We start from the raw sequence: 22,711 nt of genomic DNA, 5'->3' as shown, positions 1-22,711 counted from the left end.
TTTCTAGATTGCTGCGTTTTACATATGGACCTTCATTTCCTCCATTTAAAATTCCCGATGAAGATGCTGGTCTGATTCCTCCTGAAATGGATAATGAGTGTGTTGCACAAACTTGGTTTCGCTTTTTACATATGCTGAGGTATTGTAACTACAGCCATCCATTGTTCATATTCTTGCATCATGTCTATAAATTTACATGACAAATGAGTAATTTCTCTGGAGATTGCTAAGATTAAGCATCTAAATAGAATAAAGTGTGAGAGACTTCTTGTCTCCTTGCTGCCCTGCAGCAGTTTGGGTTAAGGTTGTGAGTGGGTTCTTCAACTTTGAACTCTTTGACTCTTTTAGAATGTAAACTGGTTCATTTAATTTAAAATGGTTTTAGCTGTTTGGCATTTTGGAGGGTCTGAAAAACAAACAATTCAATACAATTTTGTTTCTCTGAGATAGCAAGCAGGAAAAGCAGAACAATAGCTCCAAGAGATGCATATTGCTTCCATTTATTCTCCACGGTGTTAAATTTAACCTACAAAAGATTTTTTTAACAGATATTTTTAAAATGGGCGTATCTCTTTGTTTTCATGAAGAAAGTTATATGGTTAAAATTAACATCCATGTTATTCTTCCTTAAATACACAACAGAACCAAGTGACATGCTTGGTTTTTAAGATTCTTGGGAATAGCATTATATTAATGTTCTGAATGGCCAGAATGTTAAACTTTCTGTATAAAACATAGTTTACTAATTAAAGCTAGATAAACATTAGGCTGTTTAAAATCTACTTCTTAACTAAAAAATTAAAATCTGATCTTTTTCTTCATTTGTGATAGTAATGTCACAAGTACTGTACTCTTCAAATGTGGAATTGCTCTTACAGGTTTTGTATCAGTCAGGAAAAGTTGCTCAAATTTTACAAACCGCCCCCTTTCTTGTCACTGTTTGCTGGCAACATTTAATTCATTGCTTACCTTTTGAGAATAATTTTAACAATGTAAGGACCTCTTAAACTGAGTTCAAAAGACCTCATGAATAATAAATATTACTGCAATGGTGGGATTTTTCTGTTAAGTGTTTGCTCTGGTTCATTGGATCTTAAGAAAAATTGTTCAGGGTATTTCAGTAACGTTTGAAATGCAGACATTTAAGTTCTGCCAACTGAGGAGGTTGGAACTGACTTCCTGTGATGGAGTAACAGCTAAAAATATGTTTATACTGTGTGCTGGTTTGTGGTGTTATTATTTAAATGCCTTAAATTATTGCATCTTTCAGTATTTTTAAAATCCTAACAGCTGTTTTTAAACTGACTAAAATATATTTTGCTCTTTTTCTGTGCAGTAATCCTGTGGATTTGAGTAACCCAGCCATTATTAGTTCTACTCCCAAATTTCAGGAGCAGTTTCTGAATGTGAGTGGGATGACTCAAGAACTGAATCAGTACCCCTGCCTTAAACATCTGCCTCAAATATTCTTTCGTGCCATGCGTGGGATCAGCTGTTTAGTGGATGCATTCCTAGGTAATGCTTTTGTCTTACCTGTGGATAGCCAGGAATAGGAACTGAATAATTATTTTATTCTCTTTAAAACTGTCTTTTCCATAAATGCAGCCATAACAATTTATCATTTGCACGTATATCCTGGAATTCATAGGGAAGGGACCTCAGGTCATTTTTGTATACACAGTATTATTTGAATGCAGGAAGTTGTAGATGGTCTTAGTTTCAAATGCAAAGCAAATAAATAAATCTGAATTCTAAAATAAAACCAGACATCTCTTCCCCAAACAATGCTTCTTTCTCTTTTTGTCTAATCAACAATGCAAGTGTGGATTTTAGCATGTTGTGAGCACTGACCACTTCGTTCATAAACTTTGTGCAACAGCTGTGAGCAGTGTCTCTTTTCATAGGGTACTGAATTTTGACTCTCATCTTCAGATCTTTACACTAAAAGTGCCAATTTCACTTAGTTTTTGATTAGTGGGTAACTAGGACTGCTGAGAAGAAAAGTTATGTTTCTTTGTGCCTGCTGGTAGTGGAGTAGCTTGAATTTGACTGAAAGGTGAAGTAGATGTAAGCACTTGGTGTTAAGTTTAAAGTAACACTACATAGCACCTGAAATCTGAAGCATTATTCTTAGTATGCTTCAGGCTTATTAAAAATCCTTCAGAGAAAATGTGCCATTGTGAACTCTGAAGAGCTGCCTATCCTACTGCTTTTTTGCTTAAATGTGTGCAAACAAATGTTGTCATCTGGCAAAAGTGTGAGCTTATATGAGACTGTAGAGGAGCAGAAGACTTGAACATAGACATAAACTGTGTTCAGAAAAAAAAATTGGCTGTGGAGATACTGTCAGCTTTAACAGTTTGTTTGTCTTTTGGAAAAAACCTGAATGGTTTAGTCCTTTTAAGCAAAGTACCTTAAGATCCTCCTGTTTCACTGAATAAGATTCTTGTTACCAGAAATAGATCCTGTAAAAATATCGCAAGGAAAAGGTTTATCGGTACTGTATTCCCCACTACAAACAAGTTTTTGTCACTATAGATTTCACTTTTGTAGAATTAGCTTTGTTTAAAATGTTAAGTGGTGTAAAAGAGTGAATGATCATTTTTCTTTAAGCTGTGATATTGAATCTTGAAACCTGTTGTGTCCTTCTAGATGTCTTGCCACAAATCTTAAGGAATTGTAATAACTGCTTTTTATTAATACCAGATATGAGATTAAAAAAATTCTTATATTATTTGACAGAATACTGAATATTTTCAAAGGAGGACTGTATATATGCAATATATGGCCTAACCTTACGAAAACAACCTCCTTGTGTTACTCTGTCAAACCCTATCTTCCTTGATAAAGTGTGCCATGATAATAGGATTTGGCACACTGAAACAATAATTTTTTAAGAAAAGTCCAGCTGAGGATTGGTAGCAGGTGTTTCTCTGAAGTGTCTTTTACTGGCTGTGTTAAGTGGGATTAATTTTTTTTTTTTTTTATAAAAAGGTGTTAAATATATTCTGTTTTTCCTCAATACATACTATACCCAAGGTTTTTGTGAAAGGGTGGTTATTAATTAATTTTCAGTGAAGAAAGTAGTTTGTAATGTAAGACTCGTGGGGGATGCACCTTGCAGTGCACGCTGAGGAAGAAGCTGAGCAGCCATTAGCTTTGTCCAGTGCAGGCACCTTTGCTGGCACAGCTGTCGTGGTGAATTCCTCTTTGACCTTAAAAATAGTCTGGGGTTCTTATTTGAGACTTTTAACCCACGGTAAGTGGTGTGGGGGTCCCTTTGTGTTCTGCATCTGCCACATGTGACAGTGATCCCATACACACTCCACGTCTGGGTGCAGTAGTGGGGGTGATGGTACCCTACTGGGTAACAGTGATCCCATATACCGTGTCTGGGTGATGGTACCTGGGGTTGAGGTCTGGCCAGCTGTGGGGTGCTTTGGTGGCCCCTGGCAGCCCAGGCTCTCCTGTAAGTGTACCAGCAGCTTTTGATAGGATGTTGAATTGGAGACTTCAGTCTTCTGAAGACCTCATGTAGCAAGATGAAACCCCTAGGGTGATGATAGGCCCCCTGGAGCTCAATGACAAAGACTGAGGACTGGTGTGTTGGGGCACAGGAGAGCTCTGGTGACATGAAATTCAGGCTGTAGGTGCAGACATGAGAGGGTGCTTGCGCAGACTCCAGAGCTGCAGTATGGACCATTTGGGTAAGGCTAGTGAGAGATCTGATTGCCTTCTGCCCTGAGTGCCAAAGGACATGGTTTTTATCTCGCCCTCCCTGATATGTACCCACATAATGTGTGCGTTTGGCAAAATACTGCATCCTCTTTTCCAAAAAAAGTCTACCAAACCCATACATTTCATAGTGCATGCTCTGCTCTCTGTGTGGGGTGTAACACAAGTGGTTTAGCAGGAGTTAGTTGTTGGGTAATGTGCTACGAAAAGTACTTCGGTGCTTTAATTAACATGGTCAAAAAAATCTGTGTCAAATCTTCAAGCACACTGCAATTCCACACTTAATTTCTCAGGCAGGGCGGTGGGTGAGGGTGAGGGTGGTGGTATTCATTGAGATGGGAAGAAGTGGTGTTTGTCACTTCAAGCTAAGTCTGACCTAATGTCCTGCTGCTGCCAGAAAAATTATAGCTTACTCTGCTTTCTAACCCCATCTCCTGTACTGACTTAATATTTGACTGTTCAGCAAGCTGATTCAGCTTGCAAAACCAGCAGAAAACTGCATGGGGGATGGGTTTCATCTTCATTTAGTGAGCTAAGTTGGCTTTGAAGGGTCAGCCATCTGAGAGGTGTCTCTGGACGGGGTGGGTGAGGTAGGGCTGGGAAAGGCAAAGGTGAGAGGCATTGGAGTTTTGGCAGGAGTGAGCTATTAAACTGGGTTTGGCAAATGGGCCTTGGCCCTTTCTCTCTGCTGGCTTCTGGACTTGGTCCTCCTTGGTGCTTTTTCCCACCTTAAGGCATGGGTTCTTTGGTGTTTTTTAATTATTTGCTTACCTAACAAAAGCAGGGTCTTCTTTTGCTTGTGCATTTATTTCTGCTAATAGTAAAAGGGGAAAGATGTTTTTCTTACTGTTGCTGTTTTGGGGGGCAGGGAGGAAAGCTAGTCTGCACAGAATGCCCAGATGCTTACTGACCCGGCTGCTGAGTATGAGCCTATGGAATTCCTGCTGAAAGCTTGCTTTGTCTCTTGATCTGCAGGCATTTCACGACCCCGCTCAGACAGCGCACCACCCACCCCTGTGAACAGGCTGAGCATGCCCCAGAACACGGCTACCAACACCACTCCCCCCCACAACCGAAGGCATCGGGCAGTGACTGTGAATAAAGCAACGATGAAAACCAGCACTGTAAGATTTCATATCCTGTATTTAACTAGCTGACCCTTTTAATAGTTTCCTCAGTTAGAGGAAAGCTTCCGTGCTTCTAGGAGCTGATCTGTTCTTTTCACGTAGGTAACTACTGCACATTCTTCAAAAGTGCAGCACCAACCCTCCTCTACTTCTCCGCTCTCTAGTCCAAACCAGACAAGTTCTGAGCCACGGCCACTACCAGCTCCTCGCAGGCCAAAGGTTAACAGCATCTTGAACCTCTTTGGATCATGGTTATTTGATGCAGCATTTGTTCACTGTAAACTTCATAACGGAATAAACAGAGACAGCAGCATGACTGGTAAATATTACTAAAAATAAATGTACACTTTTTTCCTTGTTTTATTGACATTTCCTACCTGCAAGATTAACATATGCAGAATCAAAAAAAAAAAATCTGAAGTGCTGAATTGTAGTTAACCCCTCCCAGCTGAGCGAGCAACTGTTATTAGCTGAGCAAGTGTTTGGGGGTTTTAAAGTTGTTTTTTTTTTTAAATCACTTTTTACTATTAAACACTCCCTCGTTCTAACTAAGCATGTCAGTCCCAATTATGCTAGTGGGGAAAATTTTATTAAGTGAAGGAAATAATGTGATAAAAGAGTCCACTTCCTAATTTGAAATGTGCTTGACTATCTCTGAGTAACAGTAACTTTTTATAGTGACTCTTTAATGTTTGAAGAATTGTCAAACATCACCCCAGATACTGCACAAAGTGGTACTTCTTGTTTTTGGAGAGTGTTACAAAAACAGGAGTCCTTAAAATAGCAAGTGAAGCTGGTGTCTTTCCGTGCCGGTTGCTGTGCGTTCCCATATATAGCTTGGTACCTTGGTTGTCCTGAACTGCCAGATGTTTGTCTCCTGTGCTTTGCTCAGCTTTAGAGGTCAGATGTTCTGGACGTGATAGCAGAATTAGTGCTCTGCTCAGAAGGGCTTTTTAGCACTCTTCTCCTTCTGGTGATAATATTCAGAAAAGAATAAACTTCCTCCTTGCAGTTTTTCTGTTCTTCGTGTAGTATTTTGAATGTCTGCTAAACTTTTCCACAAGATCTCTCTATCAGGAACTCACTGGCCTAAATAAGAAAAATACAAGGAAGAGGTTTGTTGTAGCAAGTTGGGTTTATAGTGGGACTTGACAGCAGCAGTTAAACTGATTATCTTCTGTGTTTGTGTCACAAATCGCCGTGTGGAGGTGCCGGGCTTAGGATTTGGGATCTGTTAAAGATATTTTTAGGTATGCAGCACAATGTTTTGGAAGTGTTTGGTTATGGATTTCTGTGGTGGCAGGTTCAAGTCCATCTGTAAAAGGCCCATGACACATTGCTAGAGAAATAGCTGAACTTAGGAAGGAGTAAGGCATAATTTGAAGGTGGGTTCAGTTGCATATGCGGCTAATATATTTCTGTATTTAATGCTTTTCAGGTTGATGGGATCATTTTAATTTTGACATAACCTGGATCTTGAGCAATTTTAACAAAGTGCTTAACCTGAAAAGGATGTCAGCTGAGATGCTGCTTATGCAACAGTGTTAGCTGTAAACAGAGGTGGTGTGATTCTAGCAGAAGTACGAAGTCATCCAAAATCACAATGATTGACTTCTTTGAAGGGGTTCCAATGCCTTTTTTTCATATATGCAGTCTTAAGTTACCTAACAGCAGTCAGAAAATTGCCATGTTGCTAGCCTTGTGGAGGGATTTACTAGCTTCCTGAAAAACTAGAAACAACTATTTGGAAATTGCTTGATTCTTTTCCTGCTCTGTACTCTTCAGAGCTGACCATAGTGACACCAGTCTTTGCATGTCACACGTTCTGACATTTATTAGTAGCAGTGGATCTGAGAGAATTGTGTTGGTGGAGACCCAGAAAACTGGCTGTGTTTTGTCCTGTTTTTCTAGTGATTTGAAAGACAGAACTAACGTACAGAATTTAGTCAAGTGTTTGCTGCCCTTCCAGGATGCCATGAGCATTGTTACTGCTGGTCACAGCAACACCATGGCAGGCTGATGGAAGGAGAGTGAACTGGTGATGGGCCCATACTGCTAAAACTCTGTAGAGAGGCACCAAAGGCTGATTGCCTGATTTATCCATTTGGATAAATCCTTTTGCTCAGTCTCTGCTTTAGGTGGGAAAATTTGGCAGGACTCGTAAAGGGCTAGGCTCCTGCAGTTTCTGTTGATTTGAGGCATCAGTGTCTTTTAATCAGGTTTAAGTACAAATTGAGAAGCTTCTGTTCTGGGACTCTAATCTGTGGAGCTGGGTGCCTCCAGGTGAAGTCTTTTCCTCCTGGAAAGGAGTAAGGCAGGAGATGCTGTGCTGGATCCATGAAGTGAGCCAGGAGGGCTGTGTTCTGTGGTCTCCCTCCATCACACAAGTGGGGCCATCAGCAATCATCAGATCTGCACGTTGAGCCCACCCACCTGCCTCTGCTCTTGCTACCCAATGTAGATGTGACTTGAGGAAAGAGGGCAGCAGAGAGGGGACAGTTAGCTGCCACAGTCCCTACCCTTAGGAAAGAGGACAGAAATAAATCATCTTTTTGGCTGCAGGTTGACTATACCTGTATGTCATGGTCCGTCTGCTGTCTACCCTCGTGCAGTAGCACTTTTGCCACTAGCTTGAATATTCTTACCATGTTTGATGCTGATGATGATCTGCACTAGCTTCCGGAAGCACTATTATTTTTATGGATGCTTTAAATATTTTATGATTGTACTTAAAATTGGCTTTGCTGTGTAGTATTGTCTTCCACTGGCCCATAGGCACTATTTTTCTTTTAGGTCTGAGACTGCAGCTGTGTAAGATCTCAACAGCTTTAAGCCCATCTAATGTTCAGCTTGTTTCAATGCCATGCAGTTAAGAATTTCTTCTCTCATAGCTCTCTGTTTTCCCCGTTCCATTGCTGGCTGGAGGACTGAGGACCACTTTGAGGAAAAAAAAAAAAAAAAAAGAGGTGAAGAGGTGAAATATCTTGATACAGATTGCTTCTTGAGATCCCTTGCCGTGGGACACCTTCCTGGAACGCTGCATTTTCTAGTGCATGTTTCTTATTCCTCTTTTGCCATGTGACACAGTCTTAACGAGAACCAATATGACATGGTTTCTAAAGAGGTATTTGTGAGCTAAATGTGAGTGCCTAAGAAGTTGCCCTGTGGATGAGCTGTGGTCTCAAGTTCTAGTCCAGAATTTAGTTCAATTCTTCTAAACAAACCCTGGTGATTCACATGAACTAGTGCACTGTCCTCCCATCTTACGACTCAAGTCTTTGATGAGCTTTAGGAAGTAGAGAGCAGTTGCTCAAGCTGATATGAATGAGTCCCTATTTACCCTTGCTTTTCTTATGGTTCTGGAACCTCACATACCTTATTTCTTGAACTCTTTAACCTCTGGAAGGGAAGTAATTTCATTGGCAGGATGTATTTTGGTTAGACAATCTAGGGCATACGTTGCATGCTGTTGCTAGTTGCTGTCTTCAACAACTTGTGACAATTGGGAGAAACTCATGAATACCTTGTACCAGCATTTCAGTAACTGAATCTTCCAATCTGATGGGCTCATGTTTAATCCTTGTACATAAAGAAGTCAGTCACACACCTGCCCGCTGTGTGTTTTATAGCAGCTGAAGAAGTCTTACAGTGGTGGATTGCTTCTATCACCCAGGTGCTGTTGGCAGTGGGGGCGTTATAGAGTCACACAATGGTTTGGATTGGAATGGACCTTAAAGATCACCCACTTCCAAAGCCCCTGCCCTAGGCAGGGACACCTCCCACTCGACCATGTTGCTCAAAGCCCCGTCCAACCTGGCCTGGCCATGGTCTTGGGGTATAGGTTTACCCTTATTTCTTCTGACCCTACTGTCATTAATATTAATGTCCCAAAGAATGTTTCTAGGGATCTAGGAGCAAACTATAAGAAACTGTGGGATCATCTTGAGTGTTGCTGAGGGGCTTGGTCACAGGTCTAGATCTGACATGTGAACTCAAAGAAGCAGCTCTTACGAGGTGGTGGCATTCTCTCCTGGTACCCGGCAACTGGAGTCTTTCCTTTCTTCTTTCTCTGGAGATTGTTTTGAGATGTTGATATTTCTGGTAGTGTTCTGCCTTTTATTTCTGCTTTGGACGATTGTTGATGGAGGTGGTGGGGAAGGCATGCCTGGGTATACCGGTTGTTAGCAACTTGGCTTAGGGGAGACGGAGCTGTAGTACCATCAGGAGCTCGTGGTTGGAAGCAGGAGTATTGCTGTGAGGAGACTGCAGGTGAGTAACCTCCTTCCTACATGCTGTACCCCAAGTCACAGAGGCAGTGGGGTAGCCAGTGTGTGCTCCATATAGAGTGCAACCCAGGGAAATGCACTTGAGCTGGGAAGGGTTAATACATCCATTTAAAGATGATGTACACTGGTATGAACAGCTCTAAACCTTATTAGTATTTTGTAACTTTTTGTTCATTGTTTTGCATGGTACTTTCAAAACCATAATTTTGGACCTGAATGCCAATTTCCTATGTGTTTAACGAGCTTGCTATATCATAAAGCTTTTAATCTATTTTTTAAAAAAAGCTAAAAGCTTCTTAACTTATATTACAATTTCACCATCTTAAAAGTATTTTATAACTACTGCTGTCCTTTGATTTGTTTCCATTTTATTTCTATTATCTTGCAGCATCTTTTATCCAAATTCTTCTTTCTTATAAATCTTGTAAGTAGGAACCAGTAGCTTTTCCTTAATTGCGGTCATGCTTTTCTTTTTCCATAATCCCATATTTTATTTGTACATCCATTCTCATTGTCTCTTGTAGCTTTTGCACTTTTACTTGAAAAAGACAAGTAATTATTTTGTGTGTGTTTTTTGAATGGGGAGGATTGTTGGCAAAAGCAAATTAATCTGCCTGAATCAGTCCCATCTTTTCTGTACTTTAGTCTGTGATCATGTCATGAGTTTCAGGACTTTGCACTAACCATGTTTTTTTTTACTTAAAGCTTATTTTACAGACCTAGTGTTTGATTTGTATGCATTGTGCATGTAGTGTTTTTTTCCTACTACAATATATTGCTGGATAGCTTATTTAGGACAAAAAAATGGCTCATGGGAAGATGCATAAAGATTTGTGCTTATTTGCTATTTATGTCATGAAAATTTGCAAGGTAACAGTCGTTAAAAGGTGAATTTAAAGACAACAAATTAAGAGTAGACACTTGACATTAGCATTTCCTTTAAAAAATAAAACAAAAAACCCCAACCCATCCATAAATTAACAAATATTCCAACTGTCGAAGTGTTAACGGGCCTTCGTTTGCAGCCCGATGTTCCCCAGTGTCCCAGGCTTGAGGGAGTTCTGTGGTGCAGGTAAAGCCACACTGATGTGATTCCCCTAGGAGCACACGTTATCTTTTGTTTGATTTTGTAGCTTATAAAAGTTTTGAAAATCATTGTAGTGTTAGTAAAAATAAGAAGGGATATGCTTTTTCTGCAGTTAGTAATCCAAGAGTGAAGTTGTCCAAGGAAGAAATGAAAAAAAGAATAATAAACCCATTGAGAGCAATGTGTCTTTTTTGCTTGCCATTCTGGAAGGAAGGGTGAAGCCAGGCGAGCAAGTAGCCTCCTGCATCATATGCAGCTGATAGGGATGTGTGGAAGGGGGACAGAACTCTCTAGAAAGGCGTGAATTGAACTGGCTTGGAGTGGCAGAACCACCCTTCAGGGAGGGAGCTTGGCAGAGCCAGGTCCCCTGTGGGTAACAGTGGGGTCCCTCCTGAGAGGCTTTAGCGGAGCATGTGGTGGGAGAGGGAGCAGGAGAGGGGCAGCCCCCCTGGTGGCTGTGGCTGGAGGCTGGCTCATCTCACATTTATTGGGCAGTTTCAGTAGTCATGTGAGGAGAGAGGGACCAAATCGGGAGAGGGGGTTTCAGCAAACTTCTCTTTCTGATATGGGTCCTTAGAATTTTTTTAATAAGTATGTTTATACAACAAAACTGGATCAAAGCAGCTCGGTGTTGAGAGCAGCATAAGAGATTAGTTGGCCAGCTGAACATGAAGTGCTTGCTTGGAAGTCACAGTAATGGCACCATTCAAATGTTTTTTGGTGTTTCAAGGCGGCAAGGCAAGGTGATACTTCATTTTTTCTGGAGATGAGAACTAGGTGAGGGAAGATCCTTGTCCTACAGAGAGGGTAGGTAGCTAATATTGGATCTAGGTGTACTCTTTGCAGCAGAAGTTGTCAGGCTCTAGAATGTGAAGGTCAGGTTTTGTCAAAGAAATAAGCTAGTTACACCCTCAGATTCTTTCTAAACAGAGGCACTGACTCAAATATACTGAACTAACAGCTTCATGATAACTGCTAAATTTGACTTGATCTTTGTGTCCAGGATCCCATGAGCCTATTATATATGTTAACAAACACAGTGAAATGCTGTTTTTTTCTCTTCCCAGCTATAGCAACCCAAGCTAGCGTGGAGTTTCGCCGGAAGGGATCGCAGATGTCCACAGACACGATGGCTTCCAACCCCATGTTCGATGCGAGTGAATTCCCGGACAACTATGAAGCGGGACGGGCAGAGGCATGCGGGACACTCTGTAGGATATTTTGTAGCAAGAAGACTGGGGAGGAAATATTACCAGCTTACCTATCCCGGTACTAACCTCTCTTCCGGTTGCTATAACTTTATGATACAAATTAATTCACAGCAAATAGCGTTCAGTGAGTGAATCCTGCATTGCAATTCAGAAAAGCCTGGTCAGCCTTCAGGTGCTGTACGTGGGCACCCCCAGCTGAACCCAGCAGTGATTTCCTTTCGTCCTCTCATGATGCTGGTTTCATTGGGTTTTCATCAAGTTCTAGTTGAAGGGAAGTCACTTTAAGTGCCTCCCAGCTGGAAGGATCACTGTCTTTTTGATATTTTATTGTGTCTTGTATTCTTGGGTTTTTTCAAGTTTTCACTGAATATTGTTCAGATGGAAAAAAATAAGTGTGCAGACTAAGACTTTGCACACTCTTAGACCATGAAGGGTCTTACATTGTCAAACACCACAGCACTGGGATTGTATGTAGTTGTGGTGGTGGGTTTTTTTCCCTTTATAGGCCCACATATAGAAATGTGCTCATATTCCATTATTTAAAACAATTGCGTTCTAATCTACCTCTGTTTTCAGTTTTGTTTCTAATAAAATAAGGCATTCTTGCCTTATAGTGTACCTTTCTTCCAATTTTTTGTTAAAAAGTGAGATAGCAAAGGTTAGAGGCAGAGAATCAACTTTAAATCATCACTCTCTGAAACAGTTTGGGTACACTTATCCCAAATGGCATCAAAACTTCCTGGAAGATTGAACTAGTTTATTTCTTGCATGTTGTAGTGTTTTGTGTATAGATAGTTCTTGTGTTTGCAAGCCTTTTAAAAAAATAAAATAAAGGGGACATAAGTATTCTCTAACAAGAAACTGCAAAAGAAACCAACTGCTTTAGGATGATGGCCCGCTAGGTTCCTGCCCTGATGTTTTTTTCATTTGAACTGGTTATAATGGTTATGTTTGGTCTCATTTTCCAAATTGTTAATCAGTGTCCTGTCTGTGTGTCCCGTCATCTCCCGCCAAAGATTTCAGTGTTGTGTTTGGGAATCAAAGGCAAGATGGCAAGGCTGCCATCCTTACATGGGGAGGGGAGTAGTGGGAGGGCACATGGTCCAAGCTCTGTTAGTAACCCCCTGGGGTGCAACCAGTCGGAGGTTTCAGTAAAACCATGCTGCACTGGCTTTTTCCATGAAATATGTGTCATTTGTGAAGGGGTTTTGTTAAGCTGCTTCGGTGTGTTTGCTTGCACTAAAGTAACATGGGGGGGAATGCTCGTATGAACGCTTCCTAGCTCTGATTTTAAAACTTACTCTATTTTATGTAGAAAAGATCAAATTGTGGCTGCACGTTCTTGTTCATGTGGGAAGCTGATGCATTTTATATGCAAATAATTTAATCTTATCTTTCTTTGTCAGATTTTACATGCTTTTAATTCAGGGTTTGCAGATAGCAGATTTCGTTTGCCACCCCGTTCTTGCCAGTGTTATTCTAAACTCCCCTCCTTTGTTCTGCTGTGACCTGAAAGGGATTGATGTCGTGGTTCCTTATTTCATTTCGGCTCTTGAAACTATTTTACCTGACAGGTAAATTGCTATTTCCGTATAAAATTGTCAGAAATGTGGGGAAGTGTTTCTCTTCTGGGGTTTCTGTCATTCTTGAGTGGTTTTCACTGAAGGAATTCTCTAATGTGGGCCCTATAGTGTGTATGTATTTGATGGTGATGATAGTGGCACTTTATCAGCTCTTAATTTTCAGTTTTGGTTAATGCTATTTTCTTTAAAGCAATAGTAGTGTTTATTTTAAATTACATATGTGAGTTGTGTAATCTATATATTCATTGATGGAAAGTGGTATCTGTAAGAAAATGGGAAAGAAGTGATTTGGCTCAAATATATTGAAAGCATACTGATTTTTAAGTAAAATTTCACAGGATATTCATTAGCGTCTGTTGCTTCAGTGAATTCAGTGAGAGTAATCTTACACATCATTAAATAGAAAAATTGATAATTTAGACAGGCGGGTGAAATTGGAGTAGGTTCTGAAACCAGAAGATAGAGCCTCACTGATGAGAACTTTATAGATTTCTGGATTTTTTGAAGTTATGCCTAAAATATTTATCTTCTGTGCTTAAATCTGAGCCACTCCTTCTTTTGGATAGGTCTTATAGTTAGAAGAATTTGCTGGTGACTACCAAAATATGGTGATCTCTTCACTAAGTAGCTGTAATATGGGCATGAGCACATTCTGTGGATCTCTGATAGTCCGGGGTGGAGGGGGGGGAATTGAGTTGTAATAAGCCAGTAGAGGCTCATGACCAAACCCAGCTGTTTTGAAAATACAGTGTCTGAATAATACTTTCATCAGACCATTGCTTTTATATGGCTTTTATATAGGGTACAGAATTCTTGGCAAGTGATTCCTGCATGAATTCATTGTGTTATTGCTGCTGTTTAAAAATAAAAAATAAAAAAAATCATCCAGAGCCTAGAAAGAAACAGCTACATTGTATACTGCAAATTATTTAATACCACTGGGTGGCTCTATATATTTAATTTTAACTTAATTAAATTTGGCTCCAAATTCCTGTGAAAATTTGATTAACTGTATGATGCTTTGATTTGCAGAGAACTCTCAAAGTTTAAAATCTATGTAAACCCCACAGAGCTAAGAAGAGCTTCGATTAACATCTTGCTGTCTCTGTTGCCTCTCCCCCATCATTTTGGAACTATAAAGTCCGAGGTAGTAAACTTACCACTTTGTTTTGCATTTCCATTTTTGTTTTCCTGGTTGTTTTGAGGTGGGATTTGGATGACTTGTGGGTTGTATTTGGTGTTCTGTTTAGCACGGAAGTTCTTACAGCAAGTGTGTAAGAGTCATATTCATTGTCAGTAGCAATGTGTGCTGTGGATGTTTGACTTTTGAAAACAGTACTGTTGTAATCTCTAATTCGTACTGAAACAAATGTATTTTTCCTTCAGGTTGTCCTGGAGGGGAAATTCAGCAATGATGACAGCTCAACGTATGATAAGCCAGTAACCTTCCTTTCCTTGAAGCTGAGGCTTGTGAATATACTTATAGGAGCTTTGCAAACGGAAACAGATCCCAACAACACACAAATGATACTAGGTTATTTCAGCTTTTTTAATTTATTAACTGTGTTATAGAAGTGTCTGTCTTATCTGTCCTGCAATAATACGGATTATTAGTAATGTGTTCCTTTGCAAGAAAAAAGATTAAATTCCTGGCAGGTTGTCATCTGTATAATCTTCCTTATACTATGAAAACATCTTGAAAAGCCTCACAGTTCTGTTAAAGTAATCTCTATCTTTTTATAAATGTGGAATAACAGTAGAGGTGGAAGTAAAGCACGTTCAAGCAGGAAAAGTCAGTCATATCTAGGAATGAAAACAGGAAAAAATGGTTTAATACTAGGAAGTATTCTTGACTAATAGGTTACAGGGAATAGTTTATTTTTTGACATGATTAATCCTAGAAACAAATAGAAATACTGGGTGACGGGTGGTCCAGTACTGCAAAATACAGATGACATTTGTTTACTGTGTAAATCCTCAGACAAAAGCTTTGGAATAGAGTCTGGAGATGCATCGTAGTTTGGCAACAGACTGTTCTTTGAGGTAATGGGTGTATTAACATTATTTTGAATACTCAGTAACTAGAAGTTCAAAGCTTGAATAGTCCATAATCTGTCAAGTTAAATATATTTTCAGACAAGTAAAAATGTACTTGCCTTTTACTCAACTCCCCTCCTTATTTTTCTCTCTTTAGAAGTGCTTTTTTCCACCTTATGGTGTTCTTGTCCTTCACTAGTTACAATACCACTGTCATCTTGTCTGTTTAAGGAGACAGACTCACAGTGGTGATGGGTGTCTGCCTTGTTCTGGGAGACAGAACCTGTCTGATTAACAGGAGAGGGAGAGAAAATGGCATTAGCAATGAAGGGAAACAAATCTAGTGTGCAAAGACCTTCAAGAAGTTTCCTTGCAGTGGTTGAAATAGTTCCTTTACTAGCGGAAGATTAGGGGAGAATAATTTGATAGACTGCTTTGCAACTGATGCTGGTGAAGCGACGAGGATATCTATGGTTTCAAAGCGATCCTCCAAGCGGTGTGCAGAGGGTTGCACCACCACGTGAGCTGACGTTTGCATCTGGCTGGGGAGGTGCTCTGCCTTGAATGGTTTTTACCATTATTCTTTCCATGATAGTCCATACCAGTCTGGCTTCTTCTAAAACTGATGCCACCAAGTGTGTCGGTGCCAGCCTGTCACAGGTCCCCATCCCCACTGCTGCTTCCCTCATTGCCTGAGGGTGATGCTGCCAAGCAGAAACAGGCTGTTCATATTAAGGCACCCAGGATGCATTGACAATTTTAATTTAACAGTGTCTTACCCTTGTGTGTAATTATCTCTCCCAAGACAGAAGAGAGAACTACTTGGGGCTGGTGTGGGTGCAGTAGGGGTGGCTACTCCTGCACTTAGTGCTTTGGCTTTTGCAATACACTATTTTGGGCACTGATGGAAAACCAAGTGCAGAAAGTGAGAGGCTGGGGATGACTTCAAGATAGAGAGAATTTTGCTGTATCCCCTCTTCGATTGTGAACTGGCCTCCTAATTTTGGAAATTGGTTTTATGTTTTAGCAAACCCACAGATTATAAATTATGCAAGTATTAGCTTGATTTGATTTGGGTGGTTTTTGATTTAGGTTTTTTTAATTTTTTTTTTTAATTTTTCATGTGAGGGTATACTTTTGGAGGGGGACAAGGGGAGAAATGTCCTTGTAAAAATAAAACTTGTGCTACAGTGGTTCGTGGGTTTGTTTCACTGGTCATTGATCAGCACGAGAATAAGCATGGTCCCTTGTGCTGCTGTCCTAGGGGTTGCTGAATGGACCAGACATCATTCGGTTCGTCTTCCAGCAGGTTGCTGTATGTACTGGTAGTTCATTAGGACTTGAGAACATGTTTTTGTTTGGCCATTAGGAGACAAAAGGCAAGCTGGTGGTTGGCAAACTGGGGAAGGGAGCCTCTTTGTGCCAGGCAAGGACATAACGAAGGCCAGCACTGTGTAACTCTTGAGGTGGCTTTGGGCTACGCTGCTCACTTGAGCTCTCTGTTATCTAACAAAAAGAGTTATTTTATTCACAGAATCAATAGATATCCCTAAATATAACCTGAGTTTTTAAATCAGCACAATCTGATGGGAGACAAGGAATGATTCCAGCCCTTCTGTGAAACCAAAATCCTTCTGTAATTTATCTTTAAAACATTTTTAAAATGGCTGAAAGCACTTTCTCAGCTCTCATCTGCTTCAAATGGCTACGCCTGAAGCAAATCCTATGTTTTGTAGAACTCTTTATAAGAGTTTTTATAAAACAGGATGGCGATCCTGTACTTTAGACCTTCAGTGTTTCTTTGTAAATTTTAACAGTGAATATTCTACTGCAGTCTATAGTTACCTTCTTATATCTGATTCTTCAGGTGCAATGTTAAATATTGTTCAAGATTCAGCACTGTTAGAAGCCATTGGCTGTCAGATGGAAACGGTAAGTATTTTGTTTCTGAAGTTCACTTCAGAAAGCATGCATTACTCATTTTATCTGCTGTTGTAAGGTGCTCAGTTAGCATTTGAGGTTTGATCATCTTTCTCCATTGTATCTGAGAGCGTTCTCTGGTATAGAGAACTCTCCTCAGAAAAATCTTCTCATCGCTCAAACTTGACTTTCAATTTGCAGAATGGTGCAGAAAATAACCTCTTCAAAAGCCACAGTCGTACTAACAGTGGCATTAGCACTGCAAGCGGAGGCAGTACAGAGCCCACAACACCAGACAGCGAGAGACCAGCACAAGCCCTCCTGAGGGATTATGGTAAGGGTAGCTCTTCTGAAAAATTTGTCGTTATATGCCAGGGTGATTTTTTTTTTTTTTTTTTTTTTTTCCCTGTTCCTAACTCTGGCTAATACATTAATGCACAGGGGTGTTTTGAACCCGGGGTGGATGGCCCCTTTGCTTATTGCCTGTTTGTGCTCATATGTGCCCTTTAGGTGGTTGGTTTTTAATCCTACTAAAGGACTCTGCTAACATTTTAAAAATAAGAGTATAAGAGCTCATGAAAAAGGTGTTGCAAACTGCCTTACTTCAACTTATGTTTTCAAGACGCTCAGTTTAGATGAACGATAATTGAACAAATGTACACCAAGTGTAAATTAATTGCTTCATTCATTTTTGTAGCATTCTAAATGCTTACCTGACTTTTGCAGCACCTTTTCTTAAACTGTACTTAAAGAGCATTTGAGGGACTCATGTTTTTATAGAGCAAGTAAGCACAATGCTTTTGATGTGTCATTTGTTATAACAAGAGAATTTAGTAATTAACTTTTGTTTGCTATGTCTTGTACCGTGCATTTTTTTTAATCTTGGTAATAAAACTCTACATTCTTCTAAATCTCTGTGTGGTAATCTGGCCGAAAATGAGATCCTGGGATTTCATTTGCTCTGTTGGTCTTCATCAGTTTGAGTGATGTTGATGAAGGCAACCTGAGAACAGATCGCCTTAGTTGTGTTGTAGCCTACGCTGACAGCTCTGTTCTTGCCAACCAAAAATGTTTGGTTTTTTTTTCTCTAGTTCTATAAATAAGGAGAGGAGGGAAATTAGCAGGAAAGACATTACTATATTTTAGGAATTCATGTAAACATTTGGTGCTTTCCCTACAGGATTAGTTTCTTTGAAATTATTAAACTGCTAGTTTTCAGCTCACTATTTAAATTGTGTGTTTAATTCATATGGGTTTTCATTGACAAGTGCTTGTAGAAATATCCATTTGTAAGATTTAAAAAAAATCTTCTAAATATTTGACTTACTAAGTCTTTAAAACATAACTTGAAAGGTATTTTTGTACTATATTCATTTTATTAGGTTTTGAAAATTTCTTATGCATAGAAGATAAGGTTTTCAGAAATTTGTGAAAAGAATTTGTGTTTCTGCTGGATGCTTCGAATGAGAAAATTGAAAACACAATGGTCTATTTTTATTGTTTAACTGTAGCAAACACTTAAACCCTGGTACTAGTGTAACATTGTACTTAGCTTGTGAGTGTTAAATATGATTTAATTTTTGGGAAGAGTATACCTTAGCTGTCATAGTTCTCATGTCTCTTTTATAACTAGTCATTTAGCAGTTTTTGTTTCTGCAATTAATTTGCCTACTTCAGTTTTAACAAGTATGTATAGTATTTATGTTCCTAATATTTTGAAATGAGAATAACTGATACTAAAAACATTTTCTATTTTTAATTTTACGCTAGAGGTTCAGGGAAATTAAAGGTCTAGAAATAATTGCATCTCTTTTTCTCCGGGACTGATTCTTTCATTATCTACGTTAATCTAACTTATAAAACTTTTGATTAAACACTATATATGGAAAGAATGGGTAACTTCTGGCATAGATATCTGAAGTTACATGTGCTCTATTGGTTCATTACTGATGCCTATATACACAGGTGCTAATGTTTAATATACATTACAATGCCTAATTTTTTCTGAGTCTTCAAGACATCACAGCAATTTAAGTACAAAGCAAACAATAGCAAAACCTGAAGCTAGCTGTTCTGCTGCTGAAATGCAGGAGAGTGCTGGATTATCCAAAATGTCTTTTAAAAATTTTTTTTTTTTAAATTGGGATAAGCTAGTCTGAATGTATTTGTATAATGTGTAGTGTATATAAGGGAGTAAGCCTGTGGAAAAGTGACCAACTAAATGTCTAGATTATGGGATTGTGTATAATTTTATGTGTGTATTGTGCCTGCTTTGGCTTGTGCCTGTGCTTTGCTTATTGTCACTAATGCTTAGTTGTTTTCCCTCCCTGTGGTGTATGCTATTGGGGTTATATCCTAGCTCTTAATACAGATACAGCGGCTGGGCTACTGATCCGCAGCATTCACCTGGTAACCCAAAGACTCAACTCACAGTGGAGGCAGGACATGAGCATCTCCCTGGCTGCACTGGAGCTGCTGTCTGGACTGGCAAAGGTGAGAGGTGAAGTTGTGAGTGCTCTGGCCTCTTTTCAAAGCGTGGTCATAGTCCTGTGTAGGTGAAAATTCTGCCACTAAACAGATGTCTGTGAATTAGTCAGCAAATGTTCTGTTTGGACATGAGGAAGAGCAGTGCTCCTTTTGTACTTTATCTTCTCCTCATGTGAATGTTCTGTGTCTCAAATGACATCTGGCCTGTAGACACCTGTTGGCAAGTTCAGGGTGGCTTGTTCAGATACACATGGCTCTGTACGATTCCTCCTGGTTTTGCTGAGCTGTCTGGATGCCTCCTAACCTTTCTCATGGATTCCCATGTGTGACAGGTTTTGTTTTTTACACTACAGGGGATGCATCTGCCATATTAGGTTGCACAGTTGAGGAAAAACTTGTCACTAAGCTTCCAGTAGCAGTGTAGGGGCTTGGACTGTTAGTTTTCAGTCCCACTGTGAACCATTTATCATAGCTTTGCTTGGTTAGGTGGCTGGTCTGTCTGTCCACTGTGTACCCAGACTTAAAAACAAGAGGTGTTGTTGCTGTTCATTGTCAAATTGCAAACATGCCAGGGTATCAAACAACTTACTTGCCCTTTCTGTAAGTGTTGTATCTGCTTTTCCCCTTCCTTCTCATTTAGAAAATTATCACAATTTTCTAATATGAAGGTGTCACATTCTTCAGAGCTTTATCTGCATGCAGTTCCTTGACTCAACAGCAAATAACTGAAATGAAGCTACTGTGGGGGGCTTTTTTTTTTTTTGATGAGAAGTAAAATGCCTTTTTCTGCTGGAGAACTCTTGTCCCCAAGCTGGACTTCATGATATACGTTAAGCAAAAGTCCAGTGTGTTTACAGTAGCAACGATGACCTGGTGTGACAATTCAGCATTTCCTACCCTGGCAGCCTGAGAGATCTCTTTGAAATACACGTGCCAGATTTAATTCTAGCTGGAATTTAGCTTTCCTAACCTGATCACTTGCTGCTCAGACAGTTTCTCTGTATTCCTCCCAGGCTACTTGTTCTTGTTCCACCTTCTGTAGGCATCCTTTTTGAGTTTAAGTTTCTCTAGGAGCTTCTTGTTCATCCATGCAGGCCTCCTGGTATTTTTTCCTGACTTCCTCTTTGTCAAGATACATTACTCCTGAGCTTGGAGAAGGTGATGATTGAGTATCACCCAGCTTTCCTGGGCTTTGCTTCCCTCCGGGGCTTTATCCCACCGTACTCTGCCAAGCAGATCCCTGAAGTGGCCAAAGTCTGCTCTCTGGAGTCCAGGGTAGTGAGCTTGCTGTGCACTGCCCTCACCACCTGAAGGATCTTGAACTCCACCATCTCATGGTCACTGCAGCCAAGGCCGCTCTTGAGCTTAACATTTCCCTCCTTGTTGCTGAGATCTAGGTCCAGCATAGCTCCTCTACCACTTGGAGAAGGAAGTTATCATTGATGCATTCCAGGAACCTCCTGGATTGCTTATCCCCCTCTGTGTTGTCCCTTCAACAAATTTCGGGGTGGCTGAAGTCCCCTATGAGGACGGGGGCTTCTGAACATGAGGCTTCTCCTATCTGTCTACAGAGGGCCTCATCCACTCAGTCTTCCTGGTCGAGTGACCTGTAGCAGACCCCCACTGTAATATCACCTATCCCTGTTCCCCCTCTAGCCCTGACCCATAAACTCTCGATTGGCTCCTCATCCATCCCCAGGTGGAGTTCCATGTACTCCGTTGACATAGAAGATGACACCCCCTCCTTCTCTCCCCTGCCTGTCCTTCCTTAAAGAGCCTGTATCCTTCCATTCCAACACTAAATCCAGCTTTAACTGACTGTTCCTGTGCCGAGTCACAGATTGGGAAGAAAAGAGAATTTCAGTTCTGTAGTCAGTTTTATGACGTAGATCCTTGTGCTTCAGCGTACAAGGCTCTTCACTAATCCTCCAGCCTGGAGCCTCCCTGACACCCTGAGTTGAGAGAGAAGCTGGGGGTTTGGGGAGTGAGTTTTGGGGGAGGAGTTATATGGTATTTTGCCAGTCTCAGAATGGGTTTTCTGTCCCTTTTTCCCTGGTGAAAGTTACTATGCAGACAAAATGTGCCTGGTGGAGTTATGCGAGCAGAGTGAAGCACTGTGGAAGGGAGACTTGGCAGTGAGTGGGCTCTCAGAGATAAAGAATGGGTTGCTATAGGAGAGAGATATTTGTTGAAAATAAGTTTCAGATACTACTTTATTCATTTAGTTTCTTATCAAACCATATTGATCACACTCGGGCTCTTGGAAACCAAGCTGTGCAATATGGTAGCACCTCAAGGCATCATTTCTTCCCTTTGGGTTTCAATATCCATCACTGTTAAATACTTTGACCCACAGCTTTTAAGCTGTAATCGTAAAAGAGCTCAACTGTTTATTCCTGTTTTTTAAAACTGCATTTAAAAATGCTTTTAAAAACTATTTCTTCTCAGAAGGATTTTTGTGGAGGAATTCTCATCCTTTCCTGCTTGCCTCGCGCAGGTGAGGGTGGCGGTGGATTGCTCTGATCGGAAGAGAGCCATCAGTTCGGTGTGCAGCTACATCGTGTACCAGTGCAGCCGCCCGGCCCCGCTCCACTCCCGGGACCTGCACTCCATGATAGTGGCGGCTTTCCAGTGCCTCTGCGTCTGGCTCACGGAGCACCCTGACATGCTGGATGAGAAGGTAAGAGTCTCTGGTGTATTTATTTTCAGCACCCCGAATTGTAATGCCTTTTGTGCCCGACCTCTATGTTCACGATACTTTAAAATAACGTGGTTTTCTTAATTTTCAAAAGTATACTAGGAATTTCAAAACTAGTTTCCATGCAAGATAGTTTTGAATTTTGATTTCTGCTCTTTACTCACCAAGAATGTTTTTGGCTTTAAAATTAACTTCTGTATTTCTAAGAATGTCTTGATCTTTCTTGCTGCTTTGTGAAACTGGAAAAAGAGAGAAGAAAGGAAAACCTGAAAAAACAGAAAGCAAAAGAGAAATACAAGAGTTAATGGCGTGTATATAGCATAGCTACCTGTTGCAGATAAACTTCACTAAAAGCCATGTCTCTTCTATTATCTCAGCTCTTACCTGACTAAAGCATCTTCTAGACTTAACAGAATTCCTTTCATGCCAGTGTTTTGATGATCATAGTTTGTTTCACCAAGAAACCAGTTTTCTAGAAGCTGAGCAAGGTGTAGCTCAATCCAAGATGGAATGTGCCTGGGAACCTTGAAAAGAGCAGGA

General features: G+C 40.3%; 1 protein-coding gene across 4 annotated transcripts in view; it reads left to right on the top strand.

The window, feature by feature from the left end:
• RALGAPB (Ral GTPase activating protein, beta subunit (non-catalytic)) overlaps nt 1–22,711 on the top strand; it is a 65,629-nt gene that overhangs the window by 17,456 nt on the left and 25,462 nt on the right. Inside the window, exons 6-18 of one of the 4 annotated variants that reach the window (XM_014961183.1) lie at nt 8–139; nt 1,337–1,515; nt 4,711–4,859; nt 4,965–5,181; nt 9,537–9,572; nt 11,303–11,504; nt 12,853–13,020; nt 14,062–14,176; nt 14,416–14,563; nt 16,934–16,998; nt 17,188–17,320; nt 19,358–19,479; nt 21,971–22,153. In XM_014961183.1, coding sequence (XP_014816669.1) covers nt 8–139; nt 1,337–1,515; nt 4,711–4,859; nt 4,965–5,181; nt 9,537–9,572; nt 11,303–11,504; nt 12,853–13,020; nt 14,062–14,176; nt 14,416–14,563; nt 16,934–16,998; nt 17,188–17,320; nt 19,358–19,479; nt 21,971–22,153 — 1,849 coding nt within the window. Of the gene's footprint in view, nt 1–7; nt 140–1,336; nt 1,516–4,710; nt 4,860–4,964; nt 5,182–9,536; nt 9,573–11,302; nt 11,505–12,852; nt 13,021–14,061; nt 14,177–14,415; nt 14,564–16,933; nt 16,999–17,187; nt 17,321–19,345; nt 19,480–21,970; nt 22,154–22,711 lie in introns of all 4 variants that reach the window. The other 3 variants (XM_014961182.1, XM_014961185.1, XM_014961184.1) reach the window with 3 other exon arrangements.

This window comes from Calidris pugnax, unplaced genomic scaffold (genome assembly GCF_001431845.1).
Source record: "Calidris pugnax isolate Ruff unplaced genomic scaffold, ASM143184v1 scaffold518, whole genome shotgun sequence".
Classification (NCBI taxonomy): domain Eukaryota; kingdom Metazoa; phylum Chordata; class Aves; order Charadriiformes; family Scolopacidae; genus Calidris; species Calidris pugnax.
This window is presented reverse-complemented; position numbering and strand designations above follow the sequence as displayed.